General features: G+C 40.3%; 1 protein-coding gene across 6 annotated transcripts in view; it reads left to right on the top strand.

Annotated features, from left to right (window-relative positions):
* Positions 1-26,822, top strand: part of VWA8 (von Willebrand factor A domain containing 8) — a 265,675-nt gene that overhangs the window by 84,917 nt on the left and 153,936 nt on the right. For all 6 annotated transcript variants that reach the window (XM_039877207.1, XM_039877209.1, XM_039877206.1 and 3 more), the window contains exons 15-20: positions 695-863; positions 2,667-2,744; positions 7,597-7,712; positions 13,424-13,530; positions 16,621-16,727; positions 21,855-21,926. In XM_039877207.1, the coding sequence (XP_039733141.1) occupies positions 695-863; positions 2,667-2,744; positions 7,597-7,712; positions 13,424-13,530; positions 16,621-16,727; positions 21,855-21,926 (649 nt within the window). The remainder of the gene's footprint in view (positions 1-694; positions 864-2,666; positions 2,745-7,596; positions 7,713-13,423; positions 13,531-16,620; positions 16,728-21,854; positions 21,927-26,822) is intronic.

The raw sequence follows: 26,822 nt of genomic DNA, 5'->3' as shown, positions 1-26,822 counted from the left end.
GAAACTACTCAACTCAGTTCACAAACCGTGGAAAGTCTTATCTTATTCCTCTCTGTGTCCTAGAATATTTATGTTTTCAAATTCCCTAGAAGAGATTTATTAAAGAGATCACTTTAAAAATCACAGCATTTCCTACAAAATAACAAAAGAGTGAATTACATAAAAGTTCAATTTTCTCCATCTTTTTGAGACCTAAGATTTCTTATCGCCAATCCAGATTTTAATTTTAATCCAATCCCTTATGCTGCTTAAATTTTCAGAGTTGTGAAAAGTCTCCCCGTATTGAATCATACTCCTTTGTCTTTCTGTGATTGACACAGAAGTCTTCCTTGCAAGGCAGACGATTTCGAGGGGATTTTGAATACAACAAGGGGACCTATGTACTAAATAGAAATTGGATGGAATTTTGCTTCAAGAGATGATGGAGAAGTTTCTTGTAGGCATAGTGTATCCACAGCAGCGGTTTGTGCTAAGGATGGAGTTTCCCCAGCGGGTACACTACGTCATATGTGAGCCGTAGGTGATTCCCTTTCTGTTTTAATAGTAGGTTCGGAGAATGGCCTGAGATTTGTCCTTCGGACCATCGCTTTGACTACATTGGCAGCACTACAGGCTCGTCATTGCCCGGGCTGCAGCTACCACACCCCAGTTTCTCACGTGAAAGGTTATGTTTTAAATTTTGTTTCTCTTTTAGATCTATCTTCCCCATCCACCCCGCCTTCAGAATCATCGCCTTGGCAGAGCCCCCCGTAATTGGAAGCGCAACCCAGCAGTGGCTGGGGCCGGAATTCTTGACCATGTTCTTTTTCCATTACATGAAACCACTTGTCAAAAGTGAAGAAATCCAAGTCATCAAGGAAATGGTAAGAGCAAGGCCAGCTCGAGCCTGTTGCCTTCAGTTTTTCTCTTTTTAAAGCCTTCTGACTCCTGCTGGAGCAGAGTTGGACATTTTTGACTTTTTCTCCCCATTTACACCCAAATTTCCTTATATAATTGTTCCCAAACTTTAACACTGTACAGAGCCATCTGAAGGACTTGGTAAAATGCAGATGGCAGAGTCAGTAGGTATGGGCCATGGTCCATGAGAGTTTGCATTTCTCAAGTTCTCGGGGGACTCTGATGCTGCTGGTCTCGGGAGCGTGCTTTGAGAACCGTGGCTGTAGGCTGTCTTTCCTCTCTCCTTGTGTGGAGGCAGTTGGGTGGGGGGAGGGGTTCCTCTGCCTTTTATATGCAGCCAAAGATGACTATTTTCAGTTTCTACTGAAAAGGGAGGTTAAACACATTTTAATTCCTTAGATTCTGTAGAAAATGCTATGGAGTCCTGGGCCCCTCGGTACTGTACTATGTCCTAAGCTCCACTTACCTGCTTAGTTGTCTGGTGGTTTGTAGTGTCTATAATCCATTACTTCAGTGTCTGCCTTAAATGGACATTGTGCTCAGCATTTTCAGAGTTTCAGGACTGTACGATTCAATGTAGAAGCTCTAGCTACATTAAATAAACTTTTAAAATTCAGTTTCTCCGTCATACTTCAGGTGGTCAATAGCTACATGGGGGCTTTTGGTCAGCATATTAGAAAGCATAGGTAAAGAACATTTCCATCATTGTAGAGAGCCCTGTTTGGACAGTGTTGTTCTAGATCACAAATAATTAACTTTTTACATAAATGAACTCATTCTCTTTAAAATGCCAGAACGAACTTTTTTGGTCTTGCTGTGAGCGTGGTCTGGATGAGGCTGTCGTCTTTAAAGACAAAGAACCGGCCATTAAATGCCAAGTCCACACTACCTGTTAGCTTGCACGTCGTGGGCAAATTACTCAGCCACAGTTCCTTCACCTAAAGATGAGGATAATACTACTTGTTACATCGCAGGGTCGATTCAAAGAATAAATGAGGTCAAGAATGTACTTGAACTTAGAATTGTAAAGTTTCAGCCACCTAAGTGACCAAAGAAGCCCTGAGCAGTGGCGTTCTGAATGGCCGCATTCCGTCAGCCATGCTCTGTCGTCTCTCTCCGCTCTTTCGTATTAAAACTTGAAGTTTGTTCTTGTATAAGTTTTCTTCTAATCGATTAAATATTTAATCAGATTAAAATTGTTATTTTAATAGTTAAAGGCAAACCACGTGTGTTATTTGGGCAGCTGTTCTTCAGAGTTCACTGGTAAATTGATCGTGTCCCTTGGGTATGTGCTTGAAAAGTCCTTGGAAAAATGCACAGCCCTACTTATATGACTTGGTAGACATGGGCGTAAGAGGACTACTAAATGAAGGAGTTGGTTTCAGTAAGAAAATGCCTAAGTTAGAGTTTAGAAAATGATGCCAAAGCTACCTAACAGGAGAATGATAATATATGACATTTTTATGGGCATGCTATTTGCCAGTTTTAGAGTTAGAGGCTCCTTTTAGTTCTATGCCGGTGACAGAATTGCAGATGGAGAAGGGGAGCTTGGTTCTGATCACCTGATTCTTAAAGAGAAGAGGGACAGGCGTGTGTCCTGAGAAGATGAATAAGTACATTTATCCATGAATTAAACACGTAACCTGTAATCAGGGACTTTCTAAAAATGTAATTCTGATATTATTTGCTAAGTAGCCAGAATTTATGGTTTATCGATTAGATATCCCAGTTTATTCTTTCTGTCTTTCCTCATTTCGCTCATAAAATAGGTCCCAAGTGTACCTCAGGAAGCCTTGGACAAACTGTTATCGTTCACACACAGACTCAGAGAGACACAGGACCCAACGGTGAGTATGGATCTTCCGTTGTTGACAGTCTGCTACTTGATGTTCTTAGAGTTCAGTGCTTTGAAATCGTTTTATTTTTGTTAAGCTGGTATTTTTATTCCTATGTGATGCTTTGTCCTGTGCACAGGTTTTACTCTTTCAGCGATTTTCACATTTCTTCCAGCTCCTCATGGCTGATATCACGGCAAATGGCTCTAGCTCCAGAGGACGACCGGGCACCCCTGGGGCTCTGCCTGCTCCTTGCGTATTCTGTGCTGAGCGGTCTCTTCTGTTCTTACGGCTTCCAGTGCCAGCTCTAATTCCTACACCTTCATCTTCAGCCTCCACCTTCTCTTTTCTGATGGAGTATTTATTTCCGATTGTATTTCCATGCTGGGATCGTACGTTGGGAAGATCCAGGGCTGTCACCGCCTAACTCCGAGTCTGTAAAACAGGAACAGCGCCACGTCCCTCGTTAGGGACGCTGCGATGATGAGATCACTGTAAACGCCTCACATCTTACAGAACTAAACGGTCTCCCCCTTTAAATCCATTCCCATTCCCTGTTTAATTTTCCGACTTTGTTAATAATCTGTCTGCCGTTACCGAAGTGAGAAACCCCGACATCACCGCTGATTCCTTGTTTTCTCACTGTCTCCCTTCCCCCTGAAAGCAGACTCATCAGCTCAGCATCTCAAAGTCAGCTGTTCCCTTTCTGTCGTCAGTCGTTGTCCCGGTATTGGATTTCATAATTTTCCTCCTAGAATACCGCTGTTTCCTCTTGTCTGCCCTCTTCACCAGTAATCCATTCCTTCCTCGTAGGGCTAGCTATTGTTTTCCTGTGGCTCTTGTAGGAAATTACCATGAACTGATGGGTCTGGACCCCAGAAGTTTGGAGTGGGTGTCATTGAGCTGAAATCAAGGTGTCAGCAGGGTCTCGCTGCCTCGGACACTCGAAGGAAGAATCCGTGCCTTTCCTCTTCCAGCTTGTGGCAGCTGCCAGCATTCCGTGACCCATGGTCTTGCCATTTCAATCTCTGCCTCCATCATTACGTCACCTTCTCTTCTGTGTGTCTGTGTCAAATCTTTCTCTGCCTCCCTTTCACAAGGATGCACACAGTTGCATGTAGGGGCCATCTAAATAGTCCAGGATGGTCTCCTCATCTCAAAGTCTTTAATTTACTGTAACCTACAGAGTCAGCTTTGCCACATAAGGGAGAGTTCACAGGTTCCAGCAATTAGGATGTGGACATCTTTGGGGTACCATTTCCTAGCTGTCACAGGCCCTGTTAATTTCCAGTGACTTCCCCTTACTCATTCTTTTCAGCTGCACCATTCTCCTCGTTGTCCCTTAAACACACGCACACCTGCCTCAGGACCCTCGACGCTTGCTGTGTCCTCGCCTGCTCTCCCACGTGGCTGCAGGTTGGTCCTCTCACCCCTTTGGGACTTGCTCAGATGGCTCCTTCTCAGAGAGGCCTTCCTTAAAACGCTCTATTTAGAATCATATATCCTCCCCACCTCATGCCTTTCCTTCTTTCCGTTTTAAGGTTCTTCATAGGGCTTATTACCCTTTGACATAATTTATGTTTCGCTCACTTAGTTTTCATTGTCTGTTTTCCCTCACTCAGAGTTGAGTTCTGGGGTGGCAGAAGTTTTGTTCGTTTTGGTCCCTGCCATACCCCAAGCATCTGGAGCCGCGCCTGCTGCATAGGCATCCAACAAACCGCTGTTAAGTAAATGAATGAATAAATCCTCCGTCTTGTCTCAGGAGAGATCTTTCCCTAATCCATTTCCTAAGTTCTTCTCCTTTTTAAAACTGATAAGAGCTGGATTCTTGTTGTCTGTAGACCGAAGGCTAAGATGCCAGAGGCTCCCATCTGCCCTGGCTGCTCGTCCAGCCGCACAGCCCACAGCCTCTGGCGAAGCACCCTCGGCTCTGCCACTCTTCGCTTCCTCCTGTTTTCCAGGCCCGGCACTTAGGCGACGTCTCTGCCTTTGATGACACCCACAGTGCGTCTTCCCTCTGCCCACTCGTCGCTCAGGTTCTGTTGTCAGGTGTCTCTCAGCCTCCTTGGGCAGAGGTAACCTCTATATCCAATCTGCTTTCGTGACATTCGGCATATGCTTCTCATAGTGGCCCGTCACAATGCTGTCACGGTGTATCTTTATCTCCCCAATAAGAATTTGAACTCACTGAGGCTGGGTCTCATTCATTCTTTCATTCCCATTTCCCAGCCGGGTGCCTTACTACACAGTTAAATGTTTGATGAATGAATGAATAAATCGATTAATAATAATTAATTATCAGGTTGTCCCTGGAGTTTTCTCTCCCTGAGAACATGTTACATTTTCTAAAAAGAAATAACTCCTTAAGAGAAGAGAAAAATTCTTTTTAATAATTTTGATCGAAATCTTCGTATTTTTAAGCCGAAGCACTATTATTAGTCATGTTAATGTGAAAAACCCTTACGGTGTGCTCTTAATCTGCATGGCCTCGGTGACTCAGGGAATGTGCCCACATCCTCACCCGCTGTTTTGCGAGATAAAACTGCAGTTAGAAACTTAATACTATACATGGTCAATATATTCGGAATTGTAAAATGAAAGTATACTCTCAATTTTTAATTGCTAATAATGTGAGAGCAGAGATAACCAAACCCTTATTCAACACTAAAATGGCCCAATGTGAAGCTTGGTTCTGATTTTTTTAACACTGGATGTTATTGCAGAGCATTTGGTGTTATCAGCTGAGGGTGCTGATATTTTTCAAATTCACGAGACATCCTCACTGATCACTGGGATGAGCCGTGAAGCCCGAGTTCGGTGTCAGGCTTAGAACAGGATCCGCATGTTGCGCGGGAGGAAGTCACCATGCAGTTTATGGGGGCGCCCTTGCCACCTGCGTTGACCCCTTCCCTCCCTGCTTCTGGCCAGGAGCCTCGCTGGGGGACTCCCCTTTCTTTGGGCGGTCCCGACTCAGTGCTGCCTGGCCTTCAACACCGTTACCTGCTGCTGTCCCATTAATCTTTCTAAAATCTGTTACAAGTCGCACATCCCCAAGTCCTGCTGCCTTCAGGAGCCGGGCCAGTCGCCTCAGTGTCGGTCGCGGGACTTTGTTATTTGGCAGCGGGGCTTCAGATGGGCCCGGCGGGAACGCGGCCCGACCCCCCGCGTTCTGCTCCGTGTGCGTTCGCGCCTTTGCTCGCCGCGTTTCTCCCACCCCCTTGAACGTTTGAAGCCCCTGTAGAAGCTGTCAAGTGCTCTACTTATTTCAGCATTAAATGATGTGCTATTTTGAATTGCAATTTATGCTTTCTTATATTTAAATATTTCTTCATGTCTAGAATGCAAATTTGTTGGAAACAAGGATGAACCAATGTTTGCTTATAAATGAGTTCTTCGAAACGTAGAATGTGTTTTTTAATAGAAAAAGGGATATGTCAAAAATGTGTCATACTCCCTACCTAGTCCCCAAAGACCCCTGTACCCCGTGCTGTAGCCAAAATAAAATACTCATAAGAGCAGCCCAGCATCTCAAGGAGCTGCAAAATACACGAGGGAGGAGAAATCAGTTCATTCTCTCTTCCTGGGGACATACAGAGATGACCTCAGGTGAAATGCCGAAACAAGTGAATATGCAGTGTTTCTTTGGCCTCTTCCCATGTCCCCTCTGAACCCCTCGTTAATGTCGTAGAGTCCCCTTCTCTGTTTGGTGCTCACAGCCGCTTTACCGTGCTCGTCAGGCTCTGACATTTTGCCCTGGCCTGTTCTGCCATCCCAAAAGACCAGTTGCTTCAAAAGTTATTCCTTTCTCTGGTTTTCAGTGAAAAAGCTTCGTCTCCTAATGGTACTGATCTAAGGTAGGAATTAGGCCAATGATAATCTGACTCATTGAATTCATACTAATGTGTAGGTCACGTCCTCTTCCTCTGTTGGTTTTCTTTTTATTTTGAGGAGGCTGATTTTTAGTAATAATTACCAGCATTTGTTGAGTACCCATCTGTGTCTGACTTATGCCCAGCGCTTTAGAATAATTGTCTAATCCTCATAGAAACTTTAAAGTTACTATTACCACCATTTTAAAGATGAGGAAACTGAGGCTTGAAGAGGTTAAGAAATTTCTCGAGCTCACACAGCTAATAAATGGGACCCTGATTTGTCTGATTCCAACGCTTATAAACTTTACCATTACATTAGGCCGCCTGCCAAGTTCATTTCAAATTCAAGTTAGCAAATATTTACTGGTACTCACATGTCCTCAGTTCTGTGCTAGCACATGTGCTGTTGGGATTTGTAGACATCCAAGAAGACAAGTAAAATTATTCTGACAGCATAGGGAAAGCATTCTGAAAAGAGAGCTGCCACCCACGTGACAGTCTCCGTTGACATCCCTGTGGTAAGCAGCCTCCTTTTCTGTATTTCAGAAGCCATAGATTTACTTAAAGCTCTAAGCATTTTCAGAATAGCTTAACAGTTTGGCTTTGTGTAAGCAGAAAAAAGGAAAAAATCGTTGATTGTACGTAAGAGCTATTTTTAAGTCGAGTGCAGCCTGTATTACATTAACATCCTTCTTCCATTTACCCTCTACCTCCCCCCAAAAAAGTGTATGCACAGCACTTAGCACGATGACAACACTTTAATAGACTTTAATTGATAAACACTTCTTATAGATTTTTTTTAAAAACTATCTTTAAGCCTGTGTTAGGTGTAAATTGATTTCTGTTTATTTTTGTTTAGAATTCATTAACAGTGCATATTTAGGTTTGGCCTTGTCCTGCAGGAATGCTGAGTTCTGCTGTGATACGCATCTGACAGGACTTTCTGCAGGTGGAAACAAGACTCTTAACAGGCTGTCTCTGCCCTCTCACAGGCGCAGTCGTTGGCAGCGTCCCTTTCCACCAGACAGCTGTTGCGGATTTCTCGTCGGCTGTCGCAGTACCCCGATGAAAATCTTCACGATGCCGTCACCAAAGCCTGCCTGTCCAGGTACCCGTACTCTCCTTTCTCACTGAATGCAAGGTTCTGGGTCTTTGCTGAAACAGTAACAGAAGTTTAATGATAGATAGTCTGGAAAAAGTATTGGTCTGAAGATGTAGCTGTTTCAGCCTTGTGTTCAGTTTTCAGAATATGTGTCTTATTTGTGCATGACGACAATTATAAGAGGCATTTTATAGATAAGAAAACTACTTAAGTCACTTGGTTCAGGTCACACAGTGGTAAATAAGTGAAAGTGGGTGTGGGGTTGGAACGCCGGTCTGTGTATCTCCTGAGTTGGCATTCGTGATCATGACACGATTTTCACTGGAACTTTCCATGCTTGATAGTACTTCCCTGTTACCCAAACTTAACAAAACTAACACCTTTTCAGTCTACACTAATATTTTTCATACCTGTTTGGAAATGGCTATGAAACATTGGCCTATCGAATTTTCTTAACAGAATCACATGCTTGAAAACTATTTTAAAAGAATTATAAGAAAGATTGAGAACAATGTCCATTAGGCCCAGAGGTTTATTTTAGACTCTTTTCATTTGATCTGGTAATATTTTTATGATGGTCATGTCTATTATTCATTCATTCCTTGATAAAAAAAAAAAAAGAATTAAAAGAGAATCTATTTTCAATTTAGGAGAATCTGTAATTACCCTCTATATGTAAATCTTTAGATTAGTGGACAATTTTACTTGTAATTAAATAAGCTTCTTATGTTGTGACTTGAATTGTTCTATGCTGTATTCAGCTAAAATGGGGCTCCTTTCTAGTGTCTGCAGAGTAATTCTTTCAATAACTGGTAATTATAAAAAATAATAAAATTATTTTTTTTTAAGTAGAAGAATATTAGACAGCCAAATGAAAATTAGAAAAAAAATGCTGTAAGTGCTTGTTTTTCAGAGTCATGAACGGAAGATGACGTAGACAGAGAAAGAGATCTAGTACCTACCCGGTATTTTCATAGTGGGAACTTAGGTGTAGATGTATGTTAATGGAAGTAAACAGTCAGTGCTAAGCAGTGCGAGTAGTTCTGGAGCCTGAGGGAAAGTCATGCTTCGAATGTACTAGAATTAAAGAATCACATTCTGTAGACCTTCATATATGCCCTGGTAGTTTAATCAACTTTCAAGTTCTTTTATTTAAAAAAAGCAAGTAAAAATAAATCAAGTAATGTGAATTGATCTAAGAAATAAACAAGAGTGATCAAAATTTGGAGAATAGGCATTGTGTTATTACTGCATAGCATTAAAGACAAAGTGAACAACTTAAAAATTATGAGTGGAAAAAGGTAGAAGGGAGCAATATTAAACTGACAACCTCAGATCAGCAACAATAGATTCCAGAAGAATTAGATAGTATCCTGAAAGTGTTAAGGGAAGATAACCATGAACCCCAGAAGTCTCTGCTTAGCTAAATACATTTTTTGATGAGGACTAGAGTTTACCACATTGCCGAAAGAACTACTAAAGGATATATTTCAGCAAGAAGGAAACCAGATTGATATATAAGTATAATACAGTCAAATAACACCAGAGTTATAGTGAATTAGACAAGCTGATCTCAAAATTGGCATTGATATATAAAAGGCTGATAATAGTCAAGAAAATTTTGAGAAAGATTAAGGAGGTATACTTTCTCCATCAGTTATTGGGATCCATTATAAAGCTATATTCATCATGACAGTGTGTATCAGTGCAAGGAAAGACAGACCATTCGAATGGACTACAGAGCCCAGAAACAGACCCTCATATTTGTGGGAATTTAGTATATATTTGAGGTGGCATTATAAATCAGGGTGGAAATGGATGGACTTATCAATAAATGCTTAAAAGTTAAAAATATTCACTTTATCCTTTAGAAAATAGTAAAATCCTGTTTTACAACAAAAACACTATGAACCTTTGTACAAGTATGAGTCACACACTAAAAGATGTTTTATAAGATTTATAATCACGAAAAGATTGGTATTCTGGGACTATTAAGTATTAATTAATGAGATAAGAGAATCAACCCTAAATGGCTGAAGGATGAATAGGCTTGTACAGAAGAGTTCATTCAGACGACCAACATCTGGAAAGTGCCGAACTTCATTATTGATCAGGGAAATGAAATTTAAGACAGTAATCAGCTATCATTTTATACTTAAAAAATTTTACCTATAAAAATTAGTATTTTTCGTGAGAGGAAGGAAATGGAATTTCATTACAGCTATTGGGATAGACGCCTCATAACTTCGGGGTTGAATTCACACTATCTTTATGTCTAAATATTTCATACTATACCATTTGACAATTCTACTTCTTGATATCATCTCAGAGATGGACTTATATCTATCTATAAGGAGGCAGGTAGTAGAGTGTCCATTGCATCATTGTTTATAAGAATGAATTGGAAACAACCTATCTATCAAAGAATGAATATATTAATTGACATATTCATATATTAAAATACTATGCAGCGGTTACAATGAAGTAGATCGGCGTATATCAATAGGTATGACACTTAACAATATCAAGTGAAAAAAGCAGTTTGCAAGAAGAGATTTGGCATATGATGCCGTTTATGTAAAATGTTTAATACACTGAAGAGTACAATATATTTTTACTCCTAAATATGTAGCAAAGTAAAGATATAGACAAGAAAAATACTAATTTCAGTGTGAGAGTTACCTCTAGGGATGGAGAGAAATGAATAGAATGCTTAGTATTCTCTAATTTTCTGTATGCTTGAAATATTTCATACTTAAAAAATCTGAAAAACTAAAAAATGCTTACTTTTCATACTCATCAGTATTTCAGTGAATCAAATATCAGCTAATTTTTCCGATGTTATCAAGTGACCACAATAAAACTCTGTTTTGTTACTAACCCTTGACCCTTTACAGTAAGTAAAAGAGCTATCTTGTTTATGCATCATCTGTTGACTTTAGAGGCTACAGAGTCAATAGCCTTTTCACTAATCTTCTTTTCAAGATAGCACTATGGCACAAAAAAACAAAAAATTATGGGTAATTAAAGGTTTATTTTTTTAATGACCTCATTCCACATCAAAGCAGTGAAAACAAACTGAATTTTATTGAAAATTGTAAATGAAAATTAACATATATTCATGAAGTCTGTTATTAAGCAGAGAAAAGTCAGAAGAAATTCTCTAGGCTAAATTTGTTAAATATTAAATTTATTAACTATTAGATAGACTTGTTGTCTTGTTCATTTCATTTAAAAAAATATTCATTCATTTGCTTGTGCTCGTTGAGCTCAGGCTGCAACATTTCTTCACCTGAGGAAACAGCTCCCTAAGTACCTCATTCTCATAGCCTGTAATGTGTCCACCACGGCTCGGAGCGACACGCACAATTCATTTTCTAGAAATTCGAAAACCTAAGAGGCCAAATGGAAGAAAATTTAGAAGATTAGGAAATTACCAGTTATTTCACATTCCAAAAATTATTTTATCGTAGAAAGTTCTATTCCATTCAGATATTTTGCATTCCATTAAGTTATTTCCTTCTGGAAAATCTTGGGGGTGACTATCTTTTAGCATAGAACCTGTGGGCAGAGCTATAAGTATTTAATCAGAAATGAAGATTAACTGTCTCAGGGACCGAGGTAATGAAATTTTTTTTGTTCACCAACAACTTAGTTTGCATTCAGCATTTTTCAGAAATTCTTCTGTGACATAAAATGAATAACATCTGTATAAAATTTTTACATTGTTTAAGCTGTTAGTTAATTTTTTAAAATCACAAACCTGATAGAATTATCATACGTAGTGTTATATGATTACAGTGATTATTTTGATGTGATGTGAATATTTTGTTGTCCTGAATAATGATTTTCATTGCAGGAGAGACTATTCAGGGACTTATTTTTGACTTTAAAAACTGCTATTCAATTTTTTAAGTCTATAATTTCAGAAATCTAGATCTTCTTTAGGATTTTTTGTTATGCAGCTTAAGTCTATCAGATCTAATTACTTTTATGGGCCTTTGAAGATGTGGCTCTGTTTATAAAACTTGGCTAAATTAAATATCTTCAAACATTTGAAATTATGTTTAATAAATTCTATAAGAATATTCTGTGTCCTTTTAAGCACTTTGGTTATGGGAAGGTAAGTTTTAGATGTAAGTACATTTCAGCTTCCATGCTGTGCTACCTCTGATTAGTTGGTAGTGCCGTCTGGGTTGAGGTTGAAAATAATTCCAAAACATGTTCAATCTCAGTGGGAAAGAGTGTCATATGGGTAAGCAGTGCCCGTCACTGCCGTTGAAAGGGAGGCATACATGCCTTGTTTGCTATCCTCTGTGGGCTTTGGAGGGCAATCTGAAATGTTCCAGAACAGAGCCAAAGTGAGGATGTGTTGACAGACACACTATAGAGATGTCAGGGGTTTCTGGGAATAGCAAAGAAAATCTGACCTTGAAAGTGGTCATTGTTGGTCAAGGTGGTGTGACAGGGAGAAATGGAGATACAACAGCAGGACCTAATGTTCCCAGGCCAGATTCTAGTTCACGGGATATTGCCAAGAAGAAAGTAGGGCAGGTCGCCAAGGCAGGGGCTCAGGAAGCAAGATAAACCCAGCTGTTGGGTCTGGGAGATAAGGTGAGGGCTTGGTTTGAAAGAAAAGGCAACAACCTAAGGACTGTGATGAAAGGTCGGAGATGAGCAGCAGTAAGTCTGAGTTGATGCTGAACTGATGAGCTGCCAGCCTAGAGCTGTAGAAACGCCCCTGTCATAGCCTAGGACCAAATGAGGCAGTGGGCGGGAGATACTGGCAAATACGTGGGTTGGAATGTTACAGGGACAGGCAGTCTGACAGTCCTTCACACGCTCGTCCGTTTCCCTTCTTGCTCACACCAGCATCTCTTTCGTTGGAGCTCATACTCCAGGCTGTGGGAGCAAGCACAAGGGATTGAGAGCTATGGAAAACCTAAATTAGAAGCGATATGTTGTTAGTACGTTTATTCGGAACGCTGTGGCACATAGCGGTTAGTTTATAGTAATATAGCACAAGGAATCATGGATTAAAAGTCATTTCTGTGGGCTCACTTGGGATCATAAATTCCGAATATGTTTGTGTGGCTAGGAAGCTCTGTTTTCATGTCCTAAGCCCATGATGTTCATACAATCTCTTTATAGATGAAGAATACCCCTGTCACTCACCAGTGTTGTTTGACAAAATACATAGAGAATTGATAAGCAGGTATAATTTTTAAATGGAAGGAAGAACCAAGTTTGGTAATATTAAATTTATTCAATAATTTGTGTTAGAAAGTAAAAGAAACCTCATTAATTCACTAATTTGAATCTGTGATCGCCAGCTTGGAGTAGGTTAAAGTATTGTTTAATCTATTTAAGAAAATTTGACAAACCACCTAAATGATAAATAAGATTTATGAGGTATACTAAATCCATTTTAAAAAGCAAATAATTTTAAATCTTGTCCTGAAAAATCTTATATGTAAATGAACACTGCTAATTACAAATGAGCTTTATTATTAAAGAAAGATTCAACAAACATATACTTCATCGCCACATGTACTTGAAGTTTATTATTTGTTTTCACAGATCCCAGGTTGTAGTTAGTAAGTGTGTGTGTGTGTGTGCATGTGCACGCACACGCGTGTACATGTCAAAAGCTATTTAGGAATTACAGAAAGCTTTGACTTTATCTTTAAATCCTTCCCACCCACACCCACCCCCAGGTTTTTACCAAGCCTCGCAAGATCAGCATTAGAAAAAAATCTGGCAGATGCTTCAATAGAAATAAGTGCTGATAATAATCTAGAACTAGAATCGGAGGATTACAAATGTAAGTATATGATTTGTTTTTTTTTTTAAGTGAAATAATAATTATGAAACATTTTCTAAATATTTGAATTTCAATAAAAATGGTTTTGTTTTCCATTCATTTTGTTTTATTATTGGGTTGAAAAATGAATCTTTTATTTAAAAAAAAAAAAGGTTGAAACCCACTTCCAAGCTAAACCTGAGAATACATCCTTTGTTTCAGTGCATACCAGATTCAGGCCCTTCCCCTTCACACCTTCACTCCCCAAGAGACACAATTGACGTGAACATATTAAAGGCTCTCGGAATTTCCGGTGTAAATAAACTTGCGTGATTTTGTTTTACTTTTTTTTTTTTTTATTCCCCAAATGTATTTCACCATAGAATCTAAAATTCGGTGGGGTTTTTTGCACATTTACATTTTGCGGACCACCGATGTCTTACGGGACATGCTTGGGAAGCTAGTCTAGGGTGGTATAGACTAAAATAATATTCAGAGTACCGTTTCATGCCTTCTTACTCTTCCTTTTCCACATGTACTGTCTTTTGTGGAGCTTCTCTCCTGGATAGCCAGAAGTATACTTTTGAGTTGGGAGGAAGTTGAGCTCTTCCTTTAAAACGTCCCCATCCTTCAATCAAGAGCACAATGAAATGTTCTCTATTTTCTGAAGAAATTACCTGTTTTTATCAAAACATCCAACATGTGACCACTGTCTTTGTGGTTTTCTTTGTAGTAGGTGTTTTTAATTGTTGGGGCTACACTGAGATAAGAGTTTGGTATTAAGGAAATAAGATTTTTTTTTTTTAAGTAAAATTATAAACAGCATTCTCACGGATCTGGGTACAGATATACAGAGCCAAGTCAAAGAGACAGAATAACCTTGACAGTTTTTAGACTCAAATGTTACTTGATTGAGTTTTTTGACGTGTCCAAAGAAAAGTGGCATCGTTCGGACTATAGACTGTTTAGTCTTGGTAGCAGGCCAGCATTAGTGATTCCCGTCTAAGCCTCTGTAGGGGAGAAGGAACCTAAGTTAAGAGACTTATGATTCGTTTGGTTCCATTCATCTTTAATGTCCTCTCTTTTTGGAAACTTCATTTAAATCACTTCCTCGTTCAGAGGCCACGCTCACCTATCAACATTCTGATAAAGATTTGGCTTTTTCCATGCAGGTCACCCTCCAAACAATATGCTGCTATGACAACCAGTGTATCATATAGTTATATGAAAGTTGCAGCTTTCAATGTAATATCTTGCAATTCTGGTCTTATATATCAAAATGTATACATAGATCAGAATCTATGACTTTACTAATCTCTCGAGAGTTAGGTTTTATTCTCTGTCGTGATGACAAAATCAGGTTTCGAGCTTACCAGGCTGAGGACCTTGCCAATTTTCCAAAATAATTCCATCTTGTGAAATTTCTTAGAAGATTACCAGGCAGCTTTCTCCGCTTGCCTTTCCATTTTCTAGCTTGAAATTTTAACAATAAGCATTGGCTGAATGAATTAAATTGTTCTAAAGCCCTAAATATACTAAATAAATATATTCCACAAACTAAACCATAGATGATATCAGATACTATTTAAATCTGAAATTATGTGTGTCATCTCAACATATAAGTACGTAGTAAATTCGCTGCCATGATCCTAGTCTTTCCCTTTACAGTTTTATACTGGGTCCGTTTCAGAGACTCAGTGGTAGTAAATAAATAATAAATTCTTAGCATGACAGCTCATGGGTTTTTTCCCCTATAGAACTTGTGAATAGAAAGAAATGGCAAAGATCGATTGAAGGAAGAACTCTACTCTGCTTCGGCAAATGTATAGCACTCAGCAGTGATTAAACAGGGTGACAGTTTAATTATCTTTAGCTTGAAATTATTCATGGTGCTCCATGAACGCAAAAGTTGCTTTTCCACCTTGTCTTTCAAAATGCTTTCCCACAAAAATAGCAATTTTCTTATTTGAAGTAGGCATGGGAAAGATGAGTCAATTGTTTAAGGCGCACTAATTGCCTCCCTGCTTGCTAGGGTATTTCCACAGGATGGAGCATTATCTGGAGTCAAAGGGCTGAACATACCTCACTTGGCAGAAGGAACGTCAAACTATACTAAGCTCTATTTTTAGCTCTATCCGTACTGGCTGGGAGATTTTAAGCAAATTAGTTTATGTTCTTCTTAGCTTCCTCATACTTCTCTTCTCATTTGAGGGAAAATCACATGAAATTATGTGAGGAAACAATGAGCCAAAGTTCCTAGTTTGGGATCTGGCACATAGAAGATTCTAAATAAATGAAGATTCTATTACTGTGATCATCAGTTCTGCAACTGCTACTATCAGTGTTGTTGTTATTGTCCTTGGAATATGTCAGACGGTGAATAGCGTATCTGGTTACTGTAGGAAATACACACGCGGTATGTTCCCTGACTTCAAAATTTGTTGTTTAGTTTTCTGGCTTCAACGAACTCAGATTCTATTCTGGACCAACTATAGGAGACAATAGAATAATAACTACCACAAAAAAATTATGCAGCGCGTGGGTGCTTGTTTGAAAATACCAAGCTCGTGGACCATCCCTGAAAATAGTAATTTGAGACAGTGGAGTGGGTTGGTGCTCCTGTGTTTATGACTAGACCATCAGGGGATTCTCACATGTGGTTTTTTTCAATGAATGGGTCATATAAGTGACATTCGAGGTAATTCAGAGCTTTAGAATGTGCATTTGGCTTATGTATGTGTCATAGTCTTTGACCGAACAAGCTTAATAAGCTGACTCGACTCGAGTTCTGAGTTTTGTTTTCCCCTGTCAATTTTATCTGTGTGCTATTCGCTATATACATTGTTTTAAATAAAAATTATTACATTTTGGAACATTTTAAGCTCTTCGTAGAGCTTTAAGCCTTTTATGCAGAGCTAAAAAATACTCTGGCTAATAAAATACCTTTAAGGTTTTTATTACCACCTTCAAGCTTATTTCTTTTATCTGTTAAATTGAAATCCCTTGATGAGCCCACAGAATATTAAAGATGCTGAACCACATTCTGCTTGGGCTGGACCTGACCTCTCTGGGGCACCACGAGTAATTCTCTGATCTGTGTGGAATGTTTAGGTGAAGTAGCATCTGGATTCCTGAGGATTGGAGCTGTTAGTGCACCAATCTATAACGCCCACGAGAAAACGAAAGTGCCTGATGTTCTATTCTATGACAACATTCAGGTAAGATCACTACATCCATGGATAAATCACCACTTATCATAGTTCATTCTGATTCAAGTGAAACTATTTAACTATCTTTATAATTTGCTAAGTTCAATTCAGATGATGCAAAATGAAGTGTTGAAACATCTTCCATTCATGCATTATAAAATTAAAAGCCGCTGCTATGAGTAGAGGATAATAAATTTTATAAGCACACATACACTAGGCTTTGGATAAATAAATTTATTTTTAAATTAAAAACAAAATAGAACGAATACTTATCCTCTCTTTTGCCTTCCTGTTAGTTAAATCAAAGAGGGACGTGTCTTAGGCGTTATTTCCTTCATATTTCTTTCCTTTTCCTGAAATTTTCTAGTATTTTTCTACTCTTTACTTTTCATTTTTTTTTAAGGGAATGTAGGTAATTTCCTACTTATAAACTAACCTAGAATGATGGACCTTCTACTAAGACAGAAATAAGTGTGTACCCAGAAAGCTTTATTGTAGAAGTTCATTTTAATAAGAATTTTTCCAGAGAAAATATAATACAATATAAAAAGTTTTTTTCTTTTACAGATAATCTGTCAGATGGTTATATATTTATTTTATAATAAAACACATCCTTAAGTTTTCTGTTATGTTTGGTCACTAATCTGCAGGTAAATAATAGCCTTACATTTACAAATTATGTTAGAAGAACTTCTACTTATTGTTTTTACTACAGTAAGGATTTAGGGATGCTAAAGTAAAATTTCTTTATCTGCTATTTTCCAGTCCTGTTTGTTGTTCAATGAGCACCAGAATTTATATCCCTACATTATATTAACAGCATAGAAGGTATTTTGGCAAATTCTTCTTTCTCAATAAAAATATTGATTAAATGTTTTGAAATCTGTTCAAAATATAATTATCATCCATGGCATAGCAAAAGGCATAACCCAGTTTGCTTTTTATTCATTCTATAGACCATTAAATAATGTAGATTTTATTTTCTTCCAGAGCATTAATGCTCTTATGTAAGCAGTAGACAAATGAACAGAAAATAAAGTTACTTATAAGACAAAGGGAAAAAAAATCTTGCCTATCGATAAAGACGAAAACAGTCTGTAAGGAAAATGCACTGTTTTGAAGCACTGATGGTGTCACACTCCATGTAGTCGAAAGGAATAAAGAGGAAAGAATCAAGATACTTTGTTATAAGCCACAATTTGAAAAACTCCATGGTAGCAAACATTGATAAGACTTGCCAGCACGTAAGAATGTAGGAAATTCGGCAGGGAGCAGGGAGAGGCCTGAGCCTTTGAACACTGTGTCTGTTGCCATGGTGTTTGTGACGTAGACATCAAGGACCACAGGGCTGCTGTGATCTTTACACGGTGGCCCTGATGGACTGACTGTCTGTGGTCTGTCTCTTCATAAAGTATTATGAATTAACCACTAATGAAAGTTTTTCACCGTGCAGTCCTAGGGACAGTGGCTCGATTAAATTTGCTTTTGTCACGTCTATTCCTGTTTCTTTTATGCCACTCTTCATCTTTAATGCCTCTTGCATGCTTGGGTGCTTCTCTCTTACTCTGTGCCCTCTGATCCCCTTACGGCAGTGTGTTGAAACTGATTTTAAAATGTGTTTTTCCATACCACTAATTGGAGGAGAGAGAGTTTAATAGCCTTTTAATAAGCTTAATGAGCTTTAGATCTGAACATTTAAAAAAATATCTGCCACATGTCAAGCCTTGTCCTAAGGTTTAGGATTAAAACACACACGTGCGTGCCCGCCTGCATGCAGCTCCAGAGCTTGGTTGCCTGGGTCTGTCAAAGGGAGAAAGGCAAGTAAGTGCTTATATTTACGATACAGGAAGTATGCACAGGTTACTATGGTAGCATTGATGTGACAGTGGTCCCAGACTGGAATGATCATGGAAAATGAGTTGACCAGGCAAAGCTGAGGCTGTCCCTCAGACAGGGAGACCAGCATTTGCAGAGACGTGGCTCCGTGGGAAGGTGGCTCATCTAGGCAGCTACATGTCATTAACTGGCACTGGCACAGAGCTGAAGTCGCTAATGGAAGAGTGACAAGAGATGAGACTGATGAGTGAGGAAAGGGTCAGGTCATCTGGACCTTGCTAATTAAGGAATTTGGATGCCTTTCAGAAGAAGTGAGGAAGCCACTGAAAGATTTTAAGCACATTTCTGCTTTTGCTAACTTCGTGTTCACTCTTTAATGTCATCTATGGGTTGGAATCAAGGCAGAGGGAGACTAGTTAGGAGGCTGTTGCAGTGGTCCAGGTGAAAATTCTGAGGGATATGAACAAAGGCAGTGATGCTGCGGACAGAGCAACAAGGACATGTCACAGGCTACTTAGGAGATAGGTAGAGAGTCAGTGGAAAGACAAAGATTCTTCCTCTGGAAGCCAGTCTGGTGGAAAAGTAAAAAGAAGAGTAAGGAGAAAATGACTCTAAATTGTGCACATGACTGGAACACGATATAGGAGGAGAGTGTTAGGAGGCGAGGCGGAGACTAAATTGATATGGTGAGGAGTGACCGTTGTTCCTAAGGTGTGAGGAGTCATTTAAGGAACTTTGAAGAAAGCAGTGATATAATTTCTAACAACAAACTGACAGTCAGTACAGGCACACCTTGGAGATTTTCCGGGTTTGGATCCCAGTCTTCACAATTAAGTGAGTACATCGATACAGCAAGTCGTAGGCTTTTTTAGTGGTGGAGGTCTCCCCTTCAATCTGTAAAAAACAAACAAAAAATGCGATAAAGCAAAAACAAGGTATGCCTGAACTCTTGAGAACATGTTAGCTCAAGGAGAGACTGAAGTTAGAGAAGCTGAAGTAGCTTATAAAAGTCCGGTTCAGAGATCATTGAACCCGAATGAAAACTGTGTGGACAAAAGGAAAGCGTAGGTACAGTTGACTTTTTGGTGGCTTAGTGGCTTAGACTGGGTGTCTAATTGGCTTTTGAAAAAGGGAGGAGTGAAGTGAGTTAGATGATGATGACAGGGGTTCGGGCAGATAGTAGAAAATGTTGCTGCTAATCAGGATGATAGATACAGGATCAAGAATGAAGCCGAGAAGGAAGTCATGAGCCAGGTCTGGGACATGCGGAATCTGAGGAGACTGGGAAATGACCAGTAGCTCGGTAGTTATGCAGAAGTCAGGGTGGAGCTGGGGAGAAAAGCCTCGCTGTGGGGGGTCAGTGAGACGGATGGGAGAGGAGTCAGAAGTAGCTCCTCGAGGACTGACATGCGGGTCCCCAGCTCGGCATATAGCCCTCCCTCGCTCCTCAGGTGGGCGCAGGAAGACACAACCTGCTCTGGCCTCTACAGCAACACCGCTCCCCGCCCCCAGGAAATCTTGTAAAGAGCTAAAAAGAGAACAAATGAAGGAAGATGGGAAAATTAAGGAATCACTACAGGAAGAAGATCCAGCCCAGCAGACTATGGGGAGATTGTTAAGAGGAGGAGGGACTCCACAGAGAGGCACGGACAGCGGGGCGAGGAGACTTAAGAAATTGTCTGCGGCACTAAGTCAGCCAAGAGGTTATGAGAAGAACTATGTAGGCGGTGACCTTAATCTTAGCTAATATTTCTTGATTTGAATAGTCTAGTTAGATGTGATGAAGGCAGGAGGTAGGACGACATGAGGAAAAGTAAAGAAGACTCTAGATTCCGTTCGGGTTTTTTTTCGGTACTTATGTTGCTTTTCCAGCTGACCGTACAGGTGCTCGGTCCAACTTTTTAATCTATTCTCTATGCAGATTTGTCCATTTATTTCTGGAAAGATTATTGTTGTCTGAAATCGGCACTGACCTTCATCTTAGTTAGAAGGAAGAGGTCTGCAGACCACGTTATCACAGGGACCCAGATAAAAGTGTGGTCTAGTTCTCCATTTTAACTGTGGTAACCGTCCATTTCGGCTTGTTTAAGGTAGTCCCTGTTTATATTTGTTGTCCCAGGATCATATCAATGTCTCTTTATTCTTAAAACTGTCCCAAAAGGAACACTACATTGATATCTCTCCCTACTCGACGCCTTGTTAAAATTCCAGCTCCATGGTGTATGTAAAAGTATTTTTAAAAATAAAAACCTCCAAGATAAACATTACGGAATACTCATCTGTTCTTGAAGAGGGGGCAAAAAAGTTTCTCAGTTTTTCTCTCTAAGGAAGAAACTCTGAAAGAAAATATTGCTTAATTTGACAAGTAAAAGGAAAATATTCTAGATATCAAAAAAGTCCATAAACCAAGTTGAGTAAAAAAAAGCAAGTGACAAACTATAAAAATATCTGCAGCATGTATTAGATACAAAATGAGGAGCCAATTCAAGCAAAAAAGAGAGACGTGGTCAGACTTTAAGACTCTGCAGCAACCAGATTCTTCTCATCCATTCCACGGCCCCAACGACCAAGCTTACGCTGCCTTTTCTACAAACGGGGACCTTAAGCAACTTTGGTGGTTTATGAGGCCAGTATTGTTTCGATACAGAAAACCAAGAGGAAGGCATAGGGCTTTTAATCATACTGCATATAGTTCTCGCCATAACTCCCACCCCCGCGACTGAGCCTTTGTGCCCTACTTAAAGTTGTCCTATTTTTTAAGATACAAAAGAGCAATGTAATTTCCTTTGTGGCTATTGTGAACAACTTTAGTCTAGTTCTTTTATTATACTGCGTCATAATTCGAATAAAAAAATGTGGAAAGTAAATAATATATTTTTAATTCTAAAGCTATACATCCTTCAAAGGTAATGGTTAAGAATACGTCAGTGTAAACTGTTTCATGGAAATCCCCGATTATTTTAAAAAGCCTTTGTGTGTTTACATTAGCAAGTGTTAATTTAAATATTATGTTAAATTATAAGCCAACTCAATATCATGCAGTCGCTGAAAAATGCTTAAAATATGGGGCAGTAGCTTAGTTTTGCTCAGGTGTACTATTTCAGGTTTTCAGCCAGTGACCTCACTGGGTATGTTACTTATAACCACAGCGTCAATTTCTGTTTTTCTAAAAATTCATATTGTTTAAGTAGTGTCTGTTATAATCGGTGTTTTCCGTTCCACGAAAATAGCGTCATAGTTACTGTCCCATTTCACCTTGACTGAGCTGAACGCGGTTAAGCTGTAGCTCTTTTCCTCCAGCACATGGTGACGATGGAAGACATGCTCAAAGACTTCCTCCTGGGAGAGCATCTGCTACTGGTTGGCAACCAGGTGAGTGATGGCCGCCACTTGGGTGCTGGCGAATGATCCATAGTAACAGTTTAAAAGCAGTAAGTTTCTTCTGTTTGTTGGAATAAGGTTTCAGAAATTATTCTTCCCCACCCCCTCGCCACACACACACCTAAATGACTAGTTTAATTAATAAACAACGAGGATCTTCTACCTTCTAAACTTTAGAATTTCTCCAAGACTTAATCACTTGCCGCTCAGCCACCCGTTAAGTCCCGCCCACTCTGCCTTCCCAAGTTCATCCCCCGAGCCCAGCTCGCCATCGCCTGGCACCTGCATGATGGCAGCGGTTTGCTAACGTAGCTCTGCCCCAGCCTTACTCCCGCTGCGATCCACTCTCCGCTCCGCACCCGGGTTGACACCTGTAAAAGTAAAATCTCAGGAAGTCTTTCCTTTTTGCTGAAATGGGGCCCCCACCATCCTGAGGCATGGTCTTCGGTGTGGTGTTCAGTGTTCTGCACGGTCTGGCCTCTGCCCGCCTTTTCAGCCCTGAGCCTGGGCTCCCTCCGTCCGTCCTGGCACTCCGCCGGCTCCAGCCATTCAGAGCTTGCTGCACCTCCATCTCCGCCCCGGTCCCAATGCTGGCTGGTCTCCGCGTGGAGCACGCCCAGTCCCCTTCCCTTACCCGCTTCCCGAACTCCAGTAGCCGCCCACGTGCCAGCTGCCTTAGGATTCCCCTGCTTCTGCGCCCTTCCATCTCCCTGCCATCACACAGGTCGCATTACTGATTTTACATGTAGTGTGATGTCTTCCCAACAGGCCTGCATGCTGCTCAGGGGCAGGGGCCGCGGCTCCTAGCTCACCCGCGGGTTCCTAGCACGGTGCCTGCCGCACAGTAGATATTTGCCATGTGTTCACGGAGGGAGTGGGTGAATATTTTGTATTTCCAGGGTTCTGATCGTTTTCCTTAACTGAGTCATCAGACTCACAATGAACAGCCCCTTTGGTTCTTCAGATTGGACTTAAAGATAGGGGGTGGGATGCAGTGGGGGTTTCTTGGTAAACGCAGGGTTTGCGATTGAGCAGATGATAGACTCAGGGTTTCCAGGAGTTGTCTGGGTTGAGAGGCTAACGTCAGAGCCTAGCCAGTCACCAGAGAGACGGGGAGAATATTCTAATCCTGGGGGATCGAGGGGAGCCATGCAGGTTTGCTTCTGCTTGATAGCAAGTGACAAAAAGGCTGTGAAAGTGCTTTGAAATGGCCATAGAGTGCTATGCACGTGTCGGTGTGGAATCGGGTTTGCTACCTCTAGTCTTTTTCCATTTCTCCAGTCCCAAAGAAGAGAACAGGGCGCTCAGGCAAAGAGTTTGGCGGGGGGTGGGGTGGGGAGCAGCTCGTGCCCCTGGGAGTATGGCTGGCCCCACCATCTGGGAGACCACGCTGGCTTTCGGGTTGGCCAGGAACCATAGGTGGAACCTGCAAGTTGAAGAGCCTCAGGAATGGCAAGGCAAGAGACAGGGAACATCACAGACGTCAGGCAGGCAGTGCTGTCGCAAACCCCACCCATCACAGTGGATCATCAGTGTCTCGCCTTCCCTCACCCCTGTTCTGTTGCCCTCTGCTTTGGAGAAGCAGACACGTTGGCAAAGGGAGATCGTATTCAGTATAAATTTGTTACGTTTAGCTGGCCTTTTTCATGTCAGAAGGTTGTTCTTTCTTACAAACTCTAAGACCGCAGTGTCATAGAATAATACCAATGTCGAAGGAACTTTTAGATTTTCTAAGTACATTCTGCGACCTGCACCTATTAAGTCATGTAGTGGAGAAGTCCAGCTCTCTTAGGCTGGCCTCTGTTGTCCTCCGTTTTCTAATCCCACTCTACCTGCAGCCCAGTGTCTCATTCCTCCCTCCAACTCTTGTCCTTACGTAAATCAAACACTGTTTTCCAAACGACCTTCTTATGAGCGTTTTCTTCCAGCCTCTGATCGTTGCCAGCACGCTTTCTTCTTCCCCCCATCTTTGCCTCTTGAAACCCTTTCACCCCCAGAGTGGCAGTGTGGCCTCGCGGAGAAGCAGAAAGCTGGGCCTCGGAGCTGACCTTGTCTAGATCTTTTCAGTTCTCTGTGTGATATCGGGTAAACTGCTATTCCTCCTTAAAAGAGTGTTTTTTCTTATCTTTTCTGTTTCGTTTTGTTGTTCTTGTTATCTATAAAATGATTGGAATGGGTATTTTCTACGGTCCCTCTGGCTGTGATACTCTACATATAACGTGCCTCTTTAGTAAAATCTTCCCCGTTCTCTGAACTGTTACTGCTGTTATAGATCTCTTTTGACTTCTGTTAGATTTTTGTGGCTTCCTGCCATCTGTCTACTGAAGAAGGAGAGCCCTTTGAGAAGGTCATTATTTTTCCATCCTTCTCGATGCCTTGTATATAGTAGACATTCAACAAACGATTGCTGAACGAATTCCTGGATTTTAGAGGACTACTTAGAATAAATTTCTAATGAGGACCCCGAATGGTTTTAGAAGCAATATGAATTTAAAATTTCGGCTTAGTTGGATTATTTTCAAGAGATTCCGAGACAAATTGACTGAATTTCTTATTTTGTAAATTTGTAGCAGTTTGGTGAAGGAGGAAACAAGTAAATCAGAATCTAGAGAGTACCCACTTAAAACAGTAAATAGGTAAGTGGCCCATTCAACCGGAAGTGGTTATATACTGATAGGATCCAGACCTCACGGCATTAGGACAGAACTACGAAGTGCTGATTCCATTTCCAGTAATAATTAAGTGCTCATGAGCGTTTAGCTAAATGAGGTCTGACTTTGCAGTGGCTTCCATTTACCAGGTCAGGGAGTGGAAGTGGGACCAAAGTGGCTGCTTAAAACCTAAATAGAGCTTCTCGAGTACTTTAGCCAATTTTAGTTCCTTTCAAAGTTTTTTTTCAGAAGCTAACATCAATGTTAAGATCTGGGCTAGATTCTAGACTCTTTTATTCCCAGCTTTGTTGACAAAATTATAATATATTTAAAGTGTACAGTGTGAAATTTGATATATGTGTACATTAATAATTTTACATTATTATACATCGTGACAGAATTCTTCCCATCTGGTTAATTAACACATCTCTTATGTCATATATTTACCTTTGTTTGTTTGTTCGTTTTTGGTGAGCGCATTTAAATTTCAATTATGCCACACAGTGTTGCCAACTATGGTCACCATGTTACACGTTGGATCCCCAGACCTCACTCGTCTTATGGGTGAAAGTTTGTACCTTCTTACCAACCTCTCCATATTTTCCCTACCCGCTACCCCCTAGCAGCCACTATTCCACTCTCTGTTTCTAAGAATTTGACCTTTTAAAAATTTTTTTAAATTTTTTATTCCACATGTAAGTGAAACCATGCAGTATTCGTCTGCCTCTGGCCAGCTTATTTCACTTACATATATCAAATGGAATATAGCTCTAAAATCAAAAGGAAATATGATAAAGAAGGAAGCTTACTCTTGAGTTGAGTTATTACAGAAAAAGCACCCTGACTTGAGAATAAATAAATAGGCATTTTTCTTTTTTTCTCCTCTTAGTAAAGGGGAAGTAAATAGAAAGGCATGCTATAATTAAAAAAAAAAAAAAAAGCCTTAATGAACAGGCCTTCCAAGTTCATTACGGTTAGACTCTTGACTGCTTCCACTTGGTAGGTCCAGGCGAGGATGAAGGCACCTGCAGTAGTTGTTGCCTAGCAAAGAGCCCCAGAGATGGGCTTTGCTGAGGACCAGATGGAATTCCGAGTCCTCATCATCCAGAAGGTTTCTTTCTCGGGAGCGTGCACTTTGCAGTCATGGCAACTCAGGTCCTTCATCAGCAGCTTTGCAAAAACATTCTGCTTTTTTTTTTATCAATGGTATTTCGGCACCTCTCTCTGTTGTATGCACTTTCTCACCTTCACCCTTATTTCCATCTTGCGAAACAAAACAAGAGAAAAGGAAAAGACAGGCAAGAGAAGGTGCAGCTGGTGGGTGGACTTGCTGACTGCTCTCAGGGCCCCTGTCACTGGCGTCTTCACTCAAATGCAAAGTGACAGCCATCTGGGAAGATGCCGGTTTTATTCACGTGACTTATTTTGAAAATAAGTAAACCATTCGTAGAAGTTGATCTGGCTCCTTTCTTTCTTTTTGTCTATCTAAAACATTACCGGGCGACTACTCAAAAAAGTCAATTAGACGTGAAGCTTTGTCATTAAATATTGACAAAGAAGCCAGCAGGGGGTTAGTATAATTATACAATAAAGTGTAATGAGTGCCCTTAAGACAAACTGTCTACTTGGCCTTCTGTTTGCAAAGGAGAAACTGGCTGAAGTCCACGAACGAATCTTTTCAACAGTCGAAGTTGTAAATGTAGAGATGTTTTGAAAGATTGCTCTGTTATCAGTGACAATTTTTACAATGAGGAAGTTAAAAAAACTAAGACTATGTGCTGATTTTGAGATATTCCAAGGTTTGTCATCTTTATAAGCCTAACCCCACCTTTTCTCTCCATAGAATACTCTTTGCTATCAAGATTAGACAAAATTTCTTAACTATTCTATTGGGAAACTAAAAACAGCTCCATAAACATCACTTACCGTGGCAAAATAAAGTAGCCCGCATCTTATTTTAGTGAAGCAAAATTGATTTTTTTTTTTTTTTTATCCTTTCAATTTTCTATGTGGGATTTAGGGCACAGTACATCTACTTTCCAGTAAGTGAGGCAGAATTTACTGCCTGTCAGCCTAAGGGATAGAGTGCCTGGAAATTACGCATCTGATGGTCCCTTAGTCTATAAGGCTTCATAGCGTAGAGCCACTTCTGTATGCTGCTCCCTGCAGTATTTCCTACTTACTGTAATTATAAATAACACTACATATAACTTTCATGCAGTTAGGAGTGTCATAC

Source organism: Pteropus medius, unplaced genomic scaffold (assembly GCF_902729225.1).
Source record: "Pteropus medius unplaced genomic scaffold, Ma_sr-lr_union100, whole genome shotgun sequence".
Taxonomy (NCBI): domain Eukaryota; kingdom Metazoa; phylum Chordata; class Mammalia; order Chiroptera; family Pteropodidae; genus Pteropus; species Pteropus medius.
The sequence above is the reverse complement of the archived record's forward strand: the minus strand, read 5'-3'. Positions and strand labels throughout refer to the sequence as shown.